The 21,604-nt window shown below is 40.9% G+C and overlaps 1 protein-coding gene and 1 long non-coding RNA gene across 3 annotated transcripts; both read left to right on the forward strand.

Annotated features, from left to right (window-relative positions):
* Positions 1-4,338: 4,338 nt before the first annotated feature.
* LOC108665459 lies at positions 4,339-5,285 on the forward strand. Its single transcript, XM_018152214.1, has 4 exons — positions 4,339-4,368; positions 4,671-4,937; positions 5,157-5,203; positions 5,238-5,285. Exons 2-4 carry the CDS (start codon positions 4,673-4,675, stop codon positions 5,283-5,285), a joined length of 360 nt encoding a protein of 119 aa, XP_018007703.1. The 5' UTR covers positions 4,339-4,368; positions 4,671-4,672.
* A 4-nt stretch (positions 5,286-5,289) lies between these two features.
* LOC108665458 lies at positions 5,290-20,836 on the forward strand. 2 transcript variants are annotated; one of them, XR_001930446.1, is made up of 4 exons: positions 5,290-5,450; positions 5,679-5,799; positions 17,914-17,918; positions 20,825-20,836. It is a non-coding gene; the product is annotated as an uncharacterized LOC108665458 (long non-coding RNA). The 2 variants fall into 2 exon arrangements; XR_001930447.1 differs by lacking the exons at positions 17,914-17,918; positions 20,825-20,836 and adding an exon at positions 6,180-6,357 and having other exon boundaries at positions 5,679-5,961.
* Positions 20,837-21,604: the final 768 nt, after the last annotated feature.

Genomic DNA, 21,604 nt, shown 5'->3' on the forward strand with positions numbered 1-21,604 from the left:
GCCGACCACACGTGGGGAGCCGCAGGCCGGCAGCACCAAAAAACATGGGCTTCGGGTCCCCCTTTCGGGGGACGGGGAGAGATTTGCTGTCGATTTGGGCCCGTATCCGGGCCGCGCTCCAACCGCAAGCAGGCCGACAGCATTTGTCAGCAGTTTGACAGCATAGAGTTAGATCGTTGCAGTCGTTATGTACTTGACTAACATAACTTGCACGTTATGTACTTGAACTGCGGAGGAGCGACTTCTTCTTGCTTCCTGTTGGTGTAGGGCGGTCCGCGCTGACGTCTGTTCTTGCGCTGGCTCGCGGTCATCGCAGGGACGTATGAAGTTCTGCCGCCCGACTGACCCATGCCCTCCACGGCCACGGCTGGTGTGTCCAAGTCTTGCACAATGGTTTCTAAAATGGAATCGTGAACTTAAATACACGCAAAAATAATACCGGTTTAAAATATTCAAAAATCGTATTCTACAACAGTGAAGACAAAATCAAGACAAAATCGGCAGAATATGACGCCCAAAAGCTTTTGGACGTTTTTCTAAAGTTAGTTTCTATGATTCATCCCTTACTCTTTTATTCATTTCGTTTATACCAAAGGAGAAAGTTAGGGAAAGGTATTACGGAAAAAGTTGTAAAACGTATTTCACCTATTATTCCAGTATTTATCAAACTGAGATAACGCAAATTTCCCTAGAGATGATGCAATTATTCAAAATATTTATTAGCAGCGGACACTGTTTCATGCAATCGGCAGATAATAAACGTGCTCTTAAAAAGATTTATAGACTATATGAGTTGTTTGCCTAATAACTAATAAAAACAAGACTAATTACGACGAAATTCGCGTTTGCACAAAATCAAATTGATCCTAATTCCAGTTCTTTCGAAAATCTAACACGTAGTCCATTTGGTTATCATCTAGGTATCTTTCTATGTTGCCAATGCAACAACGTATGTAGGAAATAAAAAGTATTTCTATGGTTCAGCATGGAAAGAAGATCTTAACATCCAATTCTAACATACAGATAATTAAAAAACTCCATATAGAAGGTGAAGGTTCGGCAGTCATGTGAGGCAATACCTTGAAAGACGTTTTCAACATGGATTGTTACTAAGGTGCCATTTGGAATACTGAACAGGCTCCTGGTGAAGTAGTAGCATAGGGTGGTAAATTGAGATAATAGAATCATTATTTTAAGCCCAATCATCAACTATGAAGCTCCTCTTTGGTACCCAGTTGCCTCCCGCTCCATCGTGGCGAGCATGCAGACGATAGAACTCGGCCTTTAGGATAGCCACCGGCTGATTGAAGATGATGCCCAATGAACACCTACACTCCACACAGAGACGGGTGTTCTCCCCTAAATACCCTTCAAGACCTAGCATGTGTGCAGTTCCTACCAGTGCTCTCCGGTCCTCCCTTCCTCGTCGTCTCTGCTTCCCTCGGTCCAAATAAAAGCTTCCTTTCGGTTCAAATTCGGCCACCTTGTGGCTCCCTTCTTAAAGGATGGCATCCTGCCTGACGGATCTTACGAGGAGGAAAAGCGGACTCTCCACCAGGAGATGCCCGCCCACGTCACCGAAACCACTTATAAACAGGGTCTTGGCCCTCTCCCCCTATCGTCACCTACGAGCGTCACCTACGAGGGCCGGCTCCCCCGCCCTCACCGCTCAACGCTGACCCAGCTCCGCTCGAGTCTGCAGTTCCCTGGCATCCAACACCTTCAAGATCAGACGCGCACCTAGCGCCGCCAGCCCTGACTGTGGGGATCCCACCACATAGCATCTCTTTGCCTTTCTTCTTTTCCCACGACCCTCAGCATCTCCTCACAGTGGAACAGTCTTGTGGAGGCAGCGGCTTTCCTGGCCACACTCCCTGCTTTTGCTAACCTCCCTCCTTTTCTGGTCGCCCTTCCCCGCACCTCCCCCGCAACAAACAACCATTGAGATAATGTGAAGCTGTTAATAAATGACCGTGGAGGGAAAGCTCGCTGCGAGTGCCAGAACGTGAGGGTCCCAGGCCACGAGCACGTGGGGTTCCAAGAATAGAGATGAAGGAAACTATTGTATTACTCAGTACACTCTACCTACTAGTCCACACTTAGTCAATGGAGTGGCAAAAAGCTTCCTACATGGACTTCTGTTTGTATATATGAGACTCAGTCTTTCCGAAGATTATTAATCCTACAATGATCTTAAATTAATGATGAGAAATTGCAGCAAAATTTATGATACTGTCATCAAAAGGAGAACTCAACAGACAATTCTGCAGTCAGTTTCCAGGTAAGTTAAAGAATACGAACAAATTAATTTGCACATAGAGGAGCAGGTAAAAAATATGCTGCCGTAAATTCAGAAATTAGCACAGTGATAAACGCATAACATTAGCTTTTCATTCTTTGCTTGTCAACAATATTATGACATTACTGTGGCATTATTATTTGCTTGGAAATGTAACATCATATTATTCATTCTTTTAAATGTCTTTTTACAAATCTAAGTAGATCAATACCCTTGGAGACTGAAGTGATTCTTCCTTATAATGTTTGAAGTTCAATCATTTTTAAGATAGTAACAGGTAGATGAGGCAGATTGTGCAAAACACTAAGTAATAAGATGATTTATTGTGTGACTACTGAGCTAAGTTTCATGCTTTTGAAGAAGGCCACTGCAGGCGCTGCAAGTCTTGCTGGAGAATACATAAATTAAAAGAAGTTATCATAAAATAAATTGCATAAGTTGGACCAATAGGGGCCACGGCCATAAACTAAAAAAACTACGTTGCAACACATCCATGCGACAACGTTTCTTCTCGCTTCGAGTCAACGACATATGGAACAGCCTCCCTGATAGCATCGTTGACGCTCCGAGTATGAACGCCTTCAAGAACAGACTAGACGAAGCTATGCAGGAGCATATGTTCAGTCTTAAAATATCTAGCAACTTACGGACCAGGAAATAAGTCCAGCAGCTATCTCAATCAATCGTCAGTTATGGAAAGATCGGGTTCCAAAGGCTGGATCCCTTGTGAATCAAGTCACGAAAAATTCAAGAATCGGCAACAGGCCATGGGCCTATTTCTTCAGTGGCGACACTTCTATTCCATTCTATTCTAATGTTGTGCATCTATGCAGCGTACACAAGTACAAATGATTAAGATCGCAACATAATTTACTGCTGTTCCAATTTAATTTACTGCGCATAAGTTTTTTAAAGAAAAAATCATTGAACTTCTGGCCAGTTTGCAATGTGGCATTTGTAATTAAAGTCGTTTTTTGATACAGTGCAGGTGTAAATAGGTATCGCATATATTACTAATTAACCAAACGGTATATTTAATAAAGATTTTCGTATCGGATGACTCATCTTTTCTAATCTAGCACATCCACTAACACGTAAAGGCCTCGTAACGACTGAACTCTATTCGAAGCTCGCTATAAACCCTATCAATATAAGCTTTCTATAATACTTATCAGTGTTGCGCTCATTCTATAAAAAGGCGTCTTTTGATCGTAGTTTCATTAGATCGGGCAGGTTGGTCCGGTGAAGAAGCAAGCCACTGAAGGAAGAATAATCTCTGTGGAAAAAGTGAGTATAGATCTTATTACTCAAGTAGTGGATATGCTAGTCAAAGTTTCACGCATGTGCCCCCGTGATCTAATAAATAAATTATAGCCATGAATAATATAGATATTAAATCGATCTTTTTCAGATTCAACATTCGATCCTTTTTGCAAAATGAGAAAGTCGAGTGAAATCTTGTTCGTCCTGCTGGCCCTATTGGCATTACAAGTAAGTAAACAACCCATATCCCTAAAAAAATCGAAATTGAAACAATTATTTATGCTTGGTTTGGCAGTTCACATTAAATTCACTCACATGAACCTACTAAACTGATTACCTCATAAATTGTAGATATTACTTCTTTCAGGAACTAGTTTACTACAATAAAATAAAATTGAAGGATATCAAGGTTTGAGATATGCTTTAAACGAGATGTTGTGCGACTAGTAATGTAAATGCGTCGAGGCAAAACCTCGACCAAAAGTCCGTCCCTTTTGCATGACTCCTCCAATTCGTGGATGGACAGGCGTGATGCCTAATGTTGCTGCCTCTTTTGTTCTGTTTTATCAATAAAATAAACCTCGACCTTATTTTTCGCTTGTTCATTTCAAAATTTCATTCTTGCTACTTCATTCACGGGCATTCATTCATTCTATGTAGGTAATGTTCCACAGCGAGGTTTATGTCGGACCCATTACCTAGATTTTGATTCTTCTTACAGGTCATTGGATTGCCGTTTCACAGCGATTCAGTCAGGAAAAATTGCAGGAAAAATTGCAACTCATGCAGTCAGGAAAAATTGCAGGGTAATGTGCATAATGTCACCAAACTGTACATAAAATCTATCTGGAAGTTTATGGGCCATATTTTTGTAATAGCAAAAGTATAGAGAATTTCAATTGAACAAGTAATTTGATTCATCACATATGAACCTGAAATATCTCTCGCATAAGAACATATAATTTTATTTTGGGATATTAGATATGAAGGGTTTTATTTCGTTGATATTTTACTCCTGGGCTGGGGCTGCTGGCGTATCACTTCGAATATTTCCTCTATGATCATATGTTCACAGCAATTTTAAATTTATTCTATTTTCCTTTCATAGCGATGCTTGCAAAATGCCAAAGCCCGTTGGACGACGTGACAAGAGTGATCACCAAGTTCCCTGACGGTAAGAAGCGCTGCGGGTACAAAATCTTGAACATCTTCCCCGAACCCCACACTTATGACGACGAGAGCCTCGTGGCCTTGCAGGAGGAGAAGAAGAAGCTGCCTCCTTGCAGTAAATACGAGACGGAAGTATACGTCATGAATTGTGCGGGGAACGTCATAGAAGAACCTGTTATAGAAAGGGAAGTCACCGAGCCTGGAGGTAGTTGAATAATTTTTTTAAAATTCCGTGCCAATATGAGTATTGCATTCCACGTAACATGAAGATATTGAGAAGAAATATGGAAATATTTTTATTCTACATCTCTGTGCACTCAATTGGAATGACAGAAATTTTTCTTATTCGGCTCCGGTTCAGTCCGCAATAATTGAGTTGCATAGTTTTTCATTTATAAATAGCATTCTTAGATAATTTTTTTAGCTCCACAGGCTGTTTCGGAGGTCAACGTGAAGGCCGAATACGATGAGGCAATTTCAGTGGGATGGAATTATCCTCTACCAGATTGCCCTCTCGTTAACTTCAACATTTCCTACGAACGCTTCGACCTGAACAGTTTTACTCTAACTAGGAAACTTCGAACTTTTGTGGTTAATGCTTTGACTCATCGCCTGAACAATGTGAAGTACCACTCTCTTTATGAAATTTGCATTACCACCTTGATTGGAGCAGAGCAGGGCCCAAAAATTTGCGCTAAAATTCTAACACCAACGAAAAGTAAGATTTACCAGGAATTTCCAGTATAAATTTGAGTTCTTCCTTATTGAAGCTTTTAAGGTTAGTTTTAGTGATACCTTGTCTGAATTTTTCTTGTATTTTTAGATGAAGCCATTTTTGGATGGTTCTGTGCTTTATTTTGTGCCAGTTACTAATCGTGTCTTCCAATAGGTCGGTTGGGGAATGCGTTTTTATGCGTTTATTCTATCCATTCCATGTTCTCTAAAGCTCTCCCTGCTCCCACCAACCTGGAGCTCACAGACAGCACCAGCTCCTCCCTGATAATGGCATGGGAACCTCCTGAGGGCGTTGAAGTGGTCAGCTACAAACTGACGGTGGCTGAGGCTCAGTCGTCGGAAGTAATTGAAAGGAACGAGGATAAGCTTGAAGAAACCGAGGCTCAACTCTCTAATCCTGCTTGCCTCGCACCACGTACACGCTGCCTGCCAAGCTTCATAGTTAAACAATTAATAACCTCAGATCTGGATATGAGTACCGCATTGGAGTAAAGGTGTGTATCTTATCCATGGTTTCGTGTGTGTTTAAATAAATAAGTTTGAATCAATGCTGCATTGAGAATATGTCTTAAATTTTCAGTAACAACCAGGCAAGGGCTTCACTAACAATTAAAATTGCAGAAATATAATTTATTCATTTTATGTAATAAAGAATTTTTCATTCATATATTTTCTCCTGTTACTGGGAGTGAAAAATTATAAATTATTTCAGACAATTGATGCATCCGGGTCAGAAGGAAATGAAACAAGAATATCTGTCTCAACGGACCAAGTGGATGGTGAAAAATTTGGAAAAGAAGGGAAATCCACAGCGTCATCTCAACCAGAATCCATAACAGAAGCAGACGGCAGCCAAGCCGGGAGGGAAGAAGTCGTATCGGACAAAACGAATCCGGTCATTATTGTTCTATCGATTGTAATTGCTCTATGGATGTTTGCCTTCTGCTGTTGCAAAGGGAAGGCCTTTGCGGAGGAAAACACCAATTAGGGTCGCCATTTGGAATACTAAACTGGCTCCTGGTAGTATTACAGGGTGGTAAATTTGAGATAATAGGATCATTATTGTATTCCCAATCATCAACTATGCATCTCCTCTTTGGCACCCCATTGCCTCCCGCTCCATCGTGGCGAGCACGTAGACGATCCAGACCTCGGCCTTGAGGATAGCCATCGGCTGCCTAAAGATGATGCCCAAATGAACACCTACACTCCACACAGAGACGGGTGTTCTCCCCTAAATGCCCTTCAAGACTTCGCATGTGTGCAGTTCCTAGCCAGTGCTCTCCGGCCCTCCTTCCCAGTCGTCTCTGCTCCCTTCGGTCCAAATTCGGCCACCTTGTGGCTTCCTTCCTAAAGGATGGCATCCTGCCTGACGGATCTTACGCGGAGGAAAAGCGGACTCTCCACCAGGACATGCCAGCCCACGTCACCGAAACCACTTATTAACAGGGTCTTGGCTCACTCCCTCTTTCGTTGTTGTTGTTGTTGTAATTGCCCATCCTGGCAGTGGCGACTAGGGAGGGGGGGGGGTGATAGGTCTGTTTTTCCGGGCACTCGGTACCACTGGTAGTTCTACGACCATTACTGGCTCGCTGACCCGCCAGAACCATTTGATTGCATTACACAACACCCTTGATAAGCCAGGTACTCATTTATCAACCAGAGTTGGATGAATGGCTGAGTTGACCATGAGCTGAGCTTCCCGGTAGAACTTGTCCTCAGTGGGGCTCAAACCCGGGCGCTGGGTGCGAGAGACAGCTAGAGTCTCTCACCACTGCACCACCACAGCTCTTTCGTCGCCTACGAGGGCCTGCTCCCCCGCCCTCACCGCTGTAACGCTGACCCAGCTCCACTCGGGCTACTGCAGTTCCCCGGCATCCAATACCTTCAAGATCAGACGCACACCTAGCGCCGCCTGCCCTGACTGTGGGGATCCCGCCACACAGGATTTATTGGCTTTTCTTCTTTTCCCACGACCCTCAGCATCTCCTCACAGTGGAACAGTCTTGTGGAGGCAGCGGCTTTCCTGGCAACACTCCCTGCTTTTACTAACCTCCCTCCTTTTCTGGTCGCCCTTCCCCGCAACCAACAACAACCATGATGATAACGTGAAGCTGCTAATAAGTGCCCGAGCGAGGGAAAGCTCGCTCAGAGTGCCAAAACGTGAGGGTCCCGGGCCACGAGCACGCGGGGGTCCCAGGCCACATGCACGATGGAGACCAAGGCCACGCACACGTGCATGGGGTCCCACGAATGGTCAGATGAAAGAAAAGATTGTATTACTCAGTACACTCTATCTACTAGAGTACTAGTACACTCAGTAAATGGAGTGGCAAACAGCTTCCTACATGTACCTCTGTTGGTAAATATGATACTCTAAGTTTCTTTCCGAAGCTTATAAATCCTACAATGATCTTAAATTCATCATAAGAAATTGTAGTAAAATTAATGACACTGCATGCCATCAATAGGAGAACTCAACAGACAATTCTGCAGTCAGTTTTCCAGGTAAGTTAAAGAATTCAAATTAATTTGCCTTAGCGAAGCAGGTAAAAAATATGCTGCCGTAAATTCAGAAATTAGCACAATGATAAACGCATAACATTAGCTTTTCATTCTTTGCTTGACAATAATATTACTACATTACTTTGGCATTATTCTTTGCTTGGAAATGTAACATCATATTATTCCTTCTTTTAAATGTATTTTTGACAAATCTAATTAGATCAATACACTTGGAGACTGAAGTGGTTCTTCCTTATAATGTTTGAAGTTCTATCATGTTTAAGATAGTAATAGGTAGATGAGACAGACTGTGCAAAACACTAAGTAATAAGATGATTTATTGTGTGACTACTGAGCTAAGTTTCATGCTTTTGAAGAAGGCCACTGCAGGCGCTGCAAGTCTTGCTGGAGAATACATAAATTAAAAGAAGTTGTCATAAAATAAATTGTATAAGTCTGATCAATGAAGTGCTATATGCACTGACAATGCCCCCACGTGAAGTGAAAGTGGGATCTAGATAAGTTGGAATTTAATAAATGTTGACTGCAATAAATAAAATCTGCAATGATATTGTTTTTGTAAAATGTATGAGGATCTCGGACACTGACAGCTATGCTCAAGGAAGAACAGAGAAGAGCTAGTGAGTTGTAAAAATAATTTGAGCCTTTTGCTCAAGTATGGAACATGTTTGGATCATCTATCCATACCATACAAGAACATAAACACTACCTTCAACTTTGTAGCGTGCCATTTTAAAAACTGAGAACACTCCCTGTCTCCCGCTCGCAAAATTTCATTATAACAGATAATTAGAATGAGATTATTTGACTATCACAGTCAAATTAAGGTAATACAAGGAATTTGCAGAGCAAGTTACCGGGGGTGGGCAGTAGCGCGCTACATATAGCGGCCGCTGCATTTTCAGTAGCGGTAGCGGCGCTACATTTAAGGCAATGTAGCGGTAGCGGTAGCGCCCGCTATATATTTAAGTAGCGATACGAGGTTTTGCCGCTACAGCGCTACCGCTACATTTATAGATAAAGCCTTTAGATTTTACTTAATAGTATTAAATATTATATTATAGCATGATACATACATAATACAAATTACAGAATAAAACTGTACGAAAGATTTCGGTGTAATGTTGTCAACCTCAGCCTGTTACTAGTGTCAACATGTTAGTTGTAACTTGTTAAGTTGTTACCAGTTACCACTTACAGGTTTTTTCATGTTTCAGTTTGCTTACAGTTATTTTTACGCAGTTATTTTTATGTTTCACCTTCCCTACATGGATGTCTACTTTAATCTACCAATCTCGAAAACAATCCACATATATATCCAAATAAAATACCGATTTTTTATATGAATGTGTGGATAATTTTTTAGATTGGTAGATTAAAGTACACATCAATGTAGGGAAGGTAAAACATAAAAATAACTGTAACTTTTATTTACTGTATCTAACCCTGGGGTAACCCATACTAGTTCGGTTAGGTTAATTGCAATAAAGTTGCATTGATATGTTTTGAAAATGTTTTATTATCATTAGATGTTTATGAGTAAATCCCAATAGCAGAACAATAAATATTTAGAGATTTGTAATAATTTTGGCCATTGTAGCGGCTAATGTAGCGGCGCTACATTTTACTGTAGCGGTAGCGGTAGCGCTTGCTTCAATCTAGTGGGGGTAGCGGTAGCGGTAGCGCCCGCTACATTTAGAGCATGTAGCGGTAGCGCCGCTACATTTCAAAGTAGCGCTGCCCAGCTCTGTAAGTTACCCAGCGTCTGTCGTCGACCGCAGCTCGAACCGGGCGAACTTCAACTAGCAGGGTGGCCCAGTGGTTAAAGTTCAGAGTACCAAGATTAAACCAGAGAGGCGCGGGTTCGATCCCAGCTCTGTGCGCCAGTTTCTGGCCAGAATCGGCGAGGAGGGCGGGCGGTTAAGCACAGCAGAATTGTAGCAGAGAGTTGTGAGTTCGAAACCGCAACAAGCTGTGGATGTTCTGCGATGTTAAGAATCGGCGACAGGCCTACGCTAAATTCATAAACGCTAAAACCGCTATAATATATTATTATTATGATTCGAGTGTGGAGCTCTACACGTGACGAAAAAATATTTATAGACTACTAGAATTTAGTATTTCCGAAGTGTCGGAAGCAAAATGAGTTTACTATTTATTACTCGTGCAATACATACCGCAATTCCATATATATCAACATGGCGCACCTCCTCCTAAGCGTATGGGATAGATTTACTCTCGGTTAAATTTCATATGTTAAATGCAAATGAACTTTGAGCAATAGTGTGTGCTTCTTGATGATTTAGTGGAAATCTATCATTCATTTGCTGTGAATCACAACTCTACACATTACATGAACACATTACACTTCCAAACAGATTAAAATATCACTACCTTAATCTGCATCACGTGTTTGAGGATTCAAAACACATACTAACAAACGCACCTGTAATATTAGATAAAGAAGATCATATAGTAAACAGAATTCATATTATTTGAAAGCATTTTCACTCTCTACAGTGATACTTTACACTTACATAAATTGCTTAAAAACAGACAATGGCCGCGTCATAAATAAATGTTCAACACTTATATCTACATAGATATAATACAATGAGCATGAAATGGAGAAATGATGAGAATTATTCAATTTTTCAAGGTTAATCAACACACACAAAATTAAAACTTAGCATTCATGAAGACTCGGACGTTCCAGGTAGATTCAAGTGATGTTTTCAAGTCCCGCGAGTTGGTGACTAGACGAGATAATGTTTTAGATCTGAAAGGAGATGTCTTAGTGTTTTAAAGTTGGAGTTTCTGCACTTTGTAGATGGTGCTTGACGGGGCAGTCGTCTGTGCGAACTACTTGAGAATATTTTTATGAATGAATAGTAAATGTCGGGGATTCATTTTCATTGCCTATTATCATACTTCCCATTTACTTGGTCTATCTTACAAGTTGACGGGAGTTTTCAAATTTGTATCAGATGTGTATTCATAAACGCACAATGGATTTTGTTTGATTCATGGATTTTCATGTTTGATTTTATCCTGGGGTTTGAATTTGATTTTCGTTCGTTTGCATCCTCCAGAAATTATTTATAAGCATTTAATATTTTTGGTGACTGGGTGTGGACATCCCAAGTATCGCACAACTGTGGTCCTAGGTACCGCGCACTTGGGAGTCCCAGGTACCGCGCACTTGGGAGTCCCAGGTACCGCGCACTTGGGAGTCCCAGGTACCGCGCACTTGGGACTCCCAGGTGGGAGTCCCAGGTACCGCGCACTTGGGAGTCCCAGGTACCGCGCACTTGAGAGTGCCCCAGGTACCGCGCACGTGGGAGTCCCAGGTACCGCGTGCGTGGGGGTCTAGGGGACCTAGTCCCCATAGTGAGTAAGTTAAAATAATTTCATATTTTCTAACATTACGTTGTAAATTCATTTCCTGGTTCAGTAGGATAAATTTACGAGAAGGTAGAATAATACCAGCTGAAAAAGTCAAGCTTCCAAAAATTATGAAATTAGAATTTGAAGTCCATCATGACGTAATAAATCCGACCTAAAAATATATAAAAATTTTCTTGCTCCTTTCAAATTCGGAAGGTGATTAGAACCAAGTGCTTTTAATCACCTGCATAGCAGTTTAACAATTTCCTAACAATTCAATAAGATAATTTGATGATGGCTCAACTCACTAGTCCAGCACTTACAAAAAAAACCTACAAAACACATTCTTTCCTTCTGTGTGACTTTCACAAATAAAAAAACTAACATGATGTGAGCGTTATATCTAATAATTAAACGCACATATAACGAACATGGTGTGGGCTTATAGCTAACACCATCTTCTTACCTTCCTCCAACAGGTAATCAGTATAATTTATAATTAAGCACAGCAGAATTGTAGTAGTGAGTTGCGAGTTCGAGACCGCAACAAGCTGTGATTAATCTGCTATGTTAAGAATCGGCGATAGGCCTACGGCCTAATAACGCTGAAACCGCTATTATTATTATTATTTATTATTATTACGGTCTCAATATAACTTACTGCTCATAAGTTTTTCTAAAGAAGAAAATATTGAAGTTCTGTCCATTTTGCATTTGTAATATGAAGCCGAGATTTTATAAAGTGCAAGTGTAAATAGGTGTCGAAATATTACTAATTAACCAAATGGTATTTTTAATGACGAGATTGTCAACGGATGACTTTTCAATTCTAATATGACACATCCAATAACACGTAAAGGCCTTGGAACGACTAAGCTCTATTAGAAGCTTGCTGTGACCCTTATCAATGTAAGCTTTCTATAATCCTTATCAGAGTTTTGCTGATAAAATCGAAATCTTATGGGTAGGAAATGATGCCATTCATGCAGTACGTCTTATATGTAGTTTACGAAAATGCAGTATATGTTGGGAATATTGATACTCGTAATCTTATTAGCTTAAAGAATGATTAGCGATTCTAATTTTTTTTTCTGATTGTTGCTTCAAGGGTGCATTCAAAATCTAAATTCAATTATCCTGTACAAATTACTGATCAAGCTATGATCATCATTATATTTTTACCTTAAACCACTTGACGCTATATCAGTGATTTTCTAGTAGGTAGACGAAAACGTGTCAGTATAAAGTTATAAACGGAACCGTATCAGACTGGGAAACAGTGCGCAGTGGCGTGCCACAAGGAAGCTTTCTTGGGATAGTTTTGTTTGTCGCTTGAAACTTGAAATATCTAGCACCATATCGAACCTGATGGAAATATAGTAGCTATTTCAAACACGCACAGCCATTAAAAATCGCTATATTTAAAAACAAGTGTCTCTGTATAGTATTAGTAAATTGCTACGTGGTGACGGTCACGCGAGCACGGTCTGCACTCTGCTGACGTCGAAAAGGCCAAGGGCACAGGGCGCCTGCTTCGCCTATTTTCAAACATTAATGGTCGCAAGAAACTTAGATTCATCAATACAGCTACGAGTATTGCATTGAGCATCTACAGTCTTCAGGTGACGACTACGACTTAATTACATTTCTGTACGACCAACATTAACGCAAGGGCCGCGCCGAGACAACTATAGAGGAGCAGCCAGAAGCGATGCGATTATGATTCACTTGCTTAAATTTACGATTTGAATAATCATATAAACTTCAAAGTTGCATCTATTTTTGCTTAATGTTCTAATACAAGCGAATCAAGTAAATGTCCTGTTCGAATTTAATGGCAGGTCACTGAGACTAGGATGGCGGCGTGTTGCAATCGTAACCGTTGCCATGTACCTCGTGTTGGGTAGGGAAGATTAAGGCGTAAGAAAATATCTTGTGGAATTCTCTTGCATATCATAGTTTGGGAAGCACTATTTTGAAGAAATACTTGTTCCCATAGTGAAAATATTTTTGAAGGCTAACGAAAAAGCGCGATTATCTACAGTTTTCAAGAATAAGGATACAAGCAGAGCTTCCACAGCCGCGAATAATTTCTGGAGCCATCCTCTGAATCATCATATATCTGATGCAGAGGATGGCTCATCAATACATGGAAAGTATATATTTTTAACTGCTCATTTCTTCAAAAAATAAAGTATTTATTTAAAAAAGTTAACAATTATCTTCTGCATAGGCAAGAAAGGAAAATTGCATTGATTGTCCATTATCGTCATCAGTAGGTATAAAAAATCCTTGAGTAGTAGATGTGTCGTCGTAGCGCACTGCGATGAGGCTCTGAGTACAGACCTTCTAGACCGAGGTTTGCCTTGGGAGTGGCTCGTCGTTCTTCCACCTGACTACAGATGAGGTGAGGGTAGAATAATCTCTCAACAACTTACATATATCGATTGAATTGCTGTGCTATATATGTACACATCTGTAAATTAGTATGTCCTCTATGACTGTAAATGCTTCTGATTGCCTTGAGTGAAAACCTGTTATCAATTTATACAACCGAAAGCTATTACCCTCATCGTTTAATTTTTCGTCCATTTTCCAATGCTTAGTAAATATTGATGTGACAACGTTCACTATAGCACAGATTACGCACACTGTTATTTTTTTATTACGAATTAGTTTATTGTCGATAACTTCTTGCACTAATTGGGTACGCAGCCGTGCACCACCAAATTTGTGCACCAATCAGCCCTGAAAGGAACACCTAGCATATTTCCGGATGACCACCAATCAGCCGCGGATTAAGCCATCCGTCGGTAACCAGCCCGTGACATCATCTTGCTTTTAATATTAGGAGCTTTTTTAATATTAGGAGCTTTTTTCACCATATTCTGAAGCGAATAGCCCAGAGAGTAACCCAGTCAGAAATCGCCGCAGTCTGGAAGCCAGCCGCGGGTGAACTTGCCTGCGCCAACGCTCGCCCCAGCGCAACGCCAGGGTGGTCAACTGCGCAGGAATGTCCACAGCAGCGCAATATTGTGGCAGCGCTTCTCGGCCTGGAAAGGGCCTGCTGACGCAGTCAGTCTTTCCTATCGCGAGCGACCAGGCCGGCAGGCACTGCCAGCTTCCGCGCTATCGCGAAGGTGGTTGCCGCGATTGGCGGGACCGTTGCGCAAAATTCCCGCAGGCCAGAGGTGGCCGAACGTGAATTTCGAGCCAAAAAAAATCCCTACGCCCTCCACTATATATATAGCTCCCCTACTTTGTGGAGCTATATATAATAATTGTGGAGGGCATGGGGAATTATGTAACAACGAACACATACAAAATTATAAAGCGTATTTTAATGCAGTCATTCTGAGATATGAAGTAGGAACAAGGAAGGAAGTATAACAAATTATGACAGAAATAAAAAGATTTACATGTTCGGGCCGTTTATTTGAACCTCAAGTGCATGTAAACATTCAAACTACAAAACATTTTTGGAGTAAAACGTAAAGCCTTACACATGGAGTTTAAGCAGTCGACAAATATAAATTAAGAAATCTATTCCAAAACTGGTATAACTATATATTAGAACAATACACGATTGCGTACGATAATGTAGCCCCTTCATTATTTTCAAAATATAGATACAAGCTTATTCCTGGTTTTTACAACGGCGTCAGCTAGAGGATAACATCATCTCGTACAAATTGTAAATGATAAGCACCACAATACTTGAGAATCTAACTTAGCAATCAGTAGTCAAATACGTGAAGTGGAACTCTAAACTAGTTTGAAATTTCTAAAATGACTACTTCAGTACTCAATGCATGTAACTCATCATCTCAGAACGGAAATTGATAATAGTTGAAAAGTTAATTTCAAGGGAAAATAGTATACAAAATCACCATACTAAAAGCAACTGCACGCATGACACACCATGATGACTTGGAATGTTTTCTGAGTTGGTCGGTGATGCGTTGTGGCTGTTTCCGTTAATCCAGCAAGTTTCACTGAACAAGCTCTGGTTCTAAGCGGGTAGTTTTCGCGGCGGCTTTCCACTGCTGAGGTAAACGTCGACACAGCTGGACCCGTAGACTAGGCACAGCAGTTGGCTAGACTCCCCTGAAGAATAAAAGTGTATCAGCTTGTTTCCCGGATAGAAGTTAAGTAAGAAAACACTTCTATGCAAATAGATTTTTTTTGCTATGAATACATTTGGTACATGAAGGAAATTCATACTTCAAATTTATGTAAGAACTTCGATCAAAAAGTTCAATTAATACTAAAAAATAGAAAAAAAGTTCCAGTAATGCCGGTTATAAATTGACAAATATCTCGGCATTTGCCCTAAAAAATATTCCTTCCGTATCTTTTGTACAACTTGTGCCTGGCAAAATGCTACCTGCGATGCATCGTTCTCTGCCAACTGTATAGTTAGTGCCTTGAAGATAGCGTCGACTTTGAACATGTACGAGCAAGCACCTTAGTTAGGTCGTGTGACAATGGGAGTATGGGACAGCATCCGCCATGCTGCATGCTGCACGCAGCGCAACGAGGAAAAAGTCCCTTCATCATGCAAACTTAGGCGTCCATTTGATTTCTCACCTTTATTAACAATCATCGTGTGGTGCAATAAGCAGAAATTTGACAGCATATCAGGTCCCTCCTGCAACCGATATCGATGCAGTCAATGCCGTGAAAATTGAGAGAGTGTTCACCCGATTCCTCTCGGACCTCGACTGCTTCGCGGGCAAAGTTTTAGTCGGGTTTAGCTGCATTCAACATTTGCCTGCAACAAAATGGATTTCATCAGTTTTGATCAGTGAACCTGTGACCGGTAATACGAGCTTACAGGCGTGCTAAGTTTAACTGACTGTCATCTCGATTAGTTTCAAAATATCAGCTAATTTAATATAGAAAAAAAGTAGGCTTCTCGAAATTTTTACGGTGGCACATTTATACATAACTCCGAGAAAAAAAGTTCATTTCAGATCATAATCATAACGTTTAACTAGAATTGAGTGGATTGACAACGGATTCAATAGGCAAGCGTGCCTTTCGGTAGCAATACAGTAAGTTAGGTTGGAGATGAATCCTTGATCGAGAAGCAATGTTTCAGGACTTGCAGTAACCAAAATTTCCCCTTGATAGTTGCGCATGAGATCTTAAACCGTATGAAAATGTAAATACAATAAATTTTGACGTTTTATCTGTTCCTTACCTCCAATATTTATCCAAAATTAACCGAATTCGGGTCGTGTTCACTGCACCACACGTACATTCTCGGTACTTCCCGGCCACACCACTGTATAGAGCGGAGACTAGTTAGACTACTGCGCATGCGCTGGCGGCCGCTGCAGTGTTCGCTGTCGCGCATGCGCAGTAGCCTGGCAGTTACCGTTTGCGTTCATTTAGTATTTCTATTATTTTGTAAATTTATATTATATTTACTTTCAGATTATATACAGATTTCGCGTTTTTCATCGAATTTATGTCAATAAACTGAATACACACAATACTGGATGGAACTAGTTCCACAAATACTGGCGACATGGATTTGCTGTAGTATAGAATAGAATAGAACTGTCGAAAAAAATGTAGAAAATAAAAAATCATGTAAAACTCATAATTTTAGAGAAATTAAATAAGTGAATAATTCAATCAGTTTCTTCTGGTAAAAGCTCCATATTGAGATTCATGCCTAGAAGTTTCTTTCGATATTCCTCCGCCTTCCTCACCCATCACCCCCTTCCTCTCCCTGCCTCCTCAACGCTTGAACCGTTACCGCCGGCATATTCGACGTAGGCCGCGGCAGAGGTGCGGCCAGTTGCCTCTGTCTCTTATACACATCTAGATGTGTATAAGAGACAGGGTTTGGCTTTAAAACCCCGANTCCTTCCAAAACTTGATGAACTTGGTGTAAGAAATGTGTGGTTTCAACAAGATGGGGCCACGGCTCACACAGCACGCGCTTCAATGGCTCTCTTGCGCGAACACTTTCCACAACGCGTGATCTCCTTAAGGGGCGATCTCCAGTGGCCAGCGCGCTCGCCGGACTTAGCCCCCTGCGATTATTTTTTGTGGGGATACTTGAAATCCTTAGTGTACACCAATCGTCCGAGGACCCTAGCTGAACTGAAGAACAACATTCGCGTTGCTATTGCTGACATTGGTCCAGACATGCTTGAGAAGGTGGAGCGAAACTTCCGATCTCGTCTGACAAAATGTATTGAACAGCATGGAGGTCACCTACAAGATGTAATATTCAAGAATTAAACTTGTAAGTAAACCCAACGAAACTTTAAATGTAGCTCTTTGTAAAAAAGAAAGAATTAAAACGCTATCTTTAATACTTTTTACTTTGTGATTTTTTTAAAAGAGTAAGTTCCCACGCCGCACCCTGTATAAACTAAAATCTTGAAGTCAGTGTCGGACACTGGAACGTTGCACTGTTCGGCGTGAGTGCGCACAACCGAATGAGGAGGGCGCGATAGTAACTGCCCAGTCCTATAGCTCCTCCCTTTATGCTCAGCGACCCTAGTGTAAAGGTTGCGTGCCGTCATTCCGACGTACGCAGATGCACATCGTGCACAACTAAATTTATAAACTAGGGACGATCGCATGTGAGAAAGGAGGATATCTTTGTACCTAAAAAACGAACCTATTTTGAAATTGTTAACCAGTAAGATACGAAGATTAATGTCGGGAAAGTATTTCATAAACAAATCTTTTAATTCTCTTGACATAACTTCGGACGCATGGTCGAAGTATGGAAAAGAACAGTAAACCACTTTTCTACTATCAGGCTCTGGAACAACTTCACTGTATCGCTTAGACATGAATTTCTTAATCTGGGTAAACACCAGGCCAGAAGGAAATCGAGAAGACGTTGCGCAAAAAATCAAATTCAGAATGCATGGCATGGAAAGTCGAGCATATATGAAAGCCGCGGTGTAATAGTGTTTGAAGCCCGTTTAACTTGAATCTGCATGAACAAAAACTAAAGAAGCTGGTGCGCTGGTGAAAGTTGATTATCTGAAAACAGATGTTTGAAAACGGCCATTAGATTTGGTAATATTGCAGTCTAGAAAGGACAAACTATTGTTAGATTCAAGTTCCATTGTGAATGTAATAGAATTATGTTGCAAGTTTAGGTAATCGAAGAAAAGTTTTACATGAGAGGGATGCTTGAAAATAAGAAAGGTGTCATCGACATATCTGTTATAAAAAATTGGTTTATAATAAGGAGGACAATTGGTCAGCCAAGAAACCTCGTGAAAACACATAAAAGCTGGTCTCCGAAACGTTTCCAATAGAGAAATGCTGAATTTTTGTGGAGTTTTTTTCGCTTTTAAATTTCTAGTGAATCTGCGATTCAAGCAATCTAGTGACATTATTACTTGTGTTCGATCAAAATACAGCGAAGATGGTTGCCACTTCTTTAGAAAATACTGTGATTTTCTACGAAAGACTTTATTAGACATTGATTTCTTGGTGAAGTGTAAGATTTACGGTGTTGGATTTCCTTCTGGCCTGGTGTTTACCCAGATTAAGAAATTCATGTCTAAGCGATACAGTGAAGTTGTTCCAGAGCCTGATAGTATAAAAGTGGTTTACTGTTCTTTTCCATACTTCGGCCATGCGTCCGAAGTTATGTCAAGAAAATTAAAAGATTTCTTTATGAAATACTTTCCGGACATTAATCTTCGTATCTTACTGGTTAACAATTTCAAAATAGGTTAGTTTTTTAGCTACAAAGATATCCTCCCTCCTCACATGCGATCGTCCCTAGTTTATAAATTTAGTTGTGCATGATGTGCATCTGCGTACGTCGGAATGACGGCTTGCAACCTTTACACTAGGGTCGCTGGGCATAAAGGGAGGAGTTGTAGGACTGCGCAGTTACTATCGCGCCCTCCTCATTCGGCTGTGCGCACTCACGCCGAACAGTGCAACGTTCCAGTGTCCGACACAGACTTTAAGATTTTAGCTTATAGTTCTGGTGCTTCCGATCTGCGCATTTTAGAATCATTGTATATTTTTAAAGAGTAGCCTAGTTTAAATGCTGCCTATAGTTCTTATCCATTAGAAATTGTGAATAGATAGGTATTTCTTTATTATTCTGCCCTTTGCCTGTAAATTTAGGTTTTAACTTCTGTTGTTTTTGTTTTTTTCTTATGACTCCAAACTTTATTAATTTTCTGACTGTATTTGTGTTTTAGATTTATCGAACTGACGATGGAGCTGGTCTCCGAAACGTTTTCAATGGAGAAATGCTGAATTTTTGTGGAGTTTTCTTCGCTTTTAAATTTCTACAGTCAAGAAGTGTTGTAGGCTACGTTCTTCAGGGAAGGGATCATTATAGTCCATTCGAAGCAAGGCAGTGGTGGTCTTCGACAGGCGTCCCCACTAGTTCATCGATTGTGAGGGTAAGGTGTTTTTTTCCACGACCATTACTACCCACGACTCTGAATTTTCTATCTATGCTCTATTTAATCTGCGAGTTCCAGAAACAGGCACTGAAAATTAATCACGAATAAATTCGATTACCCCGCCCTTCCTTTCACTACGAAGGAAGGGGGGGACGATTTCTTCACACTCCAGAGCTGCCCCGGATGCATGGACGTACCCCCATACGAACGCTCTGTGGTCGTCACAGTAGTGACCTGACTCGTGTAGCTCTCTGACTTAGGATCGTAAATTTTACCACAGAGCGGACATAGAAAAGCTGATTTACTTGCTCTCCGAGTCCTAGGCGTTCCCTACTTCAGAGTCGCGTCTGGCTCTAAATTTCGTCGTAGGGTATAACCATCGGTGCGCCACCCTTGCTTTTTAATTGGAAACAACTTGAAGTAGCACGGTGAAGGGAAAAAATTAGTACGTATTCCTCATATAAGAATGATATTGTTTAAATAAAAGTATCTTAACATGCCCAGATGACGCAATGATTACTCACTACACATATTTTACTTCTATCTATTATTTATAAATTATCGACAGAGACTACAACTTATAGAATGACAATTAAAAGATCTCCAAGTTATATTTCTGATGCTGACTCGGTAATTAGAACTAATCATGACTCCGTACATTTGTCCAATATTGTGATACAATACCTAATGAGATTGTCATTATGAAATACAAATGTCATTCCAATTTGTATCGGTAACGTGAAAAAAGAGAGGTCATCCTCTCAATCGAAAAATCATAGATATTTTTGCAGTGTCACATCCAACTGAATTTCCGGTCAAAAGTCGACGCAAAACTGTCTATCAGATCGTTTTCAATACACTGTTAGAAAAAAACGGGCGAAAAATGTGCAGCACACGTTTGTTTTCGATGCTCATTAACCGTAATCCGGTCATTCAGGTTATTTACCGTAGTTTGTTAGACTTCAGCGCCCAGCGGTAGATAGCGCCACGGTCATCAGTCGAGTTAATACCTAGACGCCATCTTGAGTGGAAGACATCGCTTATAAGCTAAATTTATTCAATTTATTGGATTCCGTTACGGGTTCTGCTGTCGGACGGACGTGTGTCTATAGCTGTTCGGTTGTTAGGGTACTCGACGCCAATCGTTCGTTTTCCCTGATAATTTGAAGAGACTTTACATCCGATAATTGTTTTTTGTGAGCCTTATTTGTAGCAAATCACATATTCATACGTTCTATTTAGTTTTCCTATTTTTTTGTTTGCTACTTATTTTTTTATTATTATTTTTTTTCGTTTGCCGCCCCTGAGCGTGTGCCGCCTTGGCAGACGCCATAGGGTTGGCTTCTCCTGTCATAGTGGCGGCTGATTTTGAAGTAGATCACGGCGGGATGAACCAGGTGAGAGTTCCTACTTTTGATCTTTTAGAGGAAGACATAGCTGTGATGGAAGATGCAAGTGCTACTTTGGGTTCGGTTATCTCTGCAGGCAAGAAGAGGGAACGCAATCCCGGCGCAGTAGCCAGCAGTGATGATGACAGTGAAGTCTTTCGACATTCTAAGAGAGTTGCCAAATGTGTTTCTAACCCTCTTGTGATGGAGTTAGAGAGTTCTCCTGGTTTGGACGCCACTGGGGTAGGTGACACTTGTCGTATGGGGGTAAGTGGTGAAGTGCCTGTAAACAAAAATAATGTTCGCATTTCCACAAATGCAACACTCCTTAGTCAAGGCAAGGGCCTTACAGTCCAAATCAAACAAGTTGGTCTAAATGCTTGCACATTCCTTCAAAATCCTGTCAAGCTGGCTCGAGG

This window comes from Hyalella azteca, unplaced genomic scaffold, assembly GCF_000764305.2.
Source record: "Hyalella azteca isolate HAZT.00-mixed unplaced genomic scaffold, Hazt_2.0.2 contig16283, whole genome shotgun sequence".
Classification (NCBI taxonomy): domain Eukaryota; kingdom Metazoa; phylum Arthropoda; class Malacostraca; order Amphipoda; family Hyalellidae; genus Hyalella; species Hyalella azteca.

Excerpts from the sequence above, each read along its gene's own strand:
- LOC108665459 (XM_018152214.1), top strand. The coding sequence starts at position 4,673 with ATGCTTGCAAAATGCCAAAGCCCGTTGGACGACGTGACAAGAGTGATC. Across the intron at positions 4,938-5,156 it reads GGAAGTCACCGAGCCTGGAG|CTCCACAGGCTGTTTCGGAG; the intron begins GTAGTTGAATAA and ends TAATTTTTTTAG. Across the intron at positions 5,204-5,237 it reads TGAAGGCCGAATACGATGAG|ATTGCCCTCTCGTTAACTTC; the intron begins GCAATTTCAGTG and ends ATCCTCTACCAG.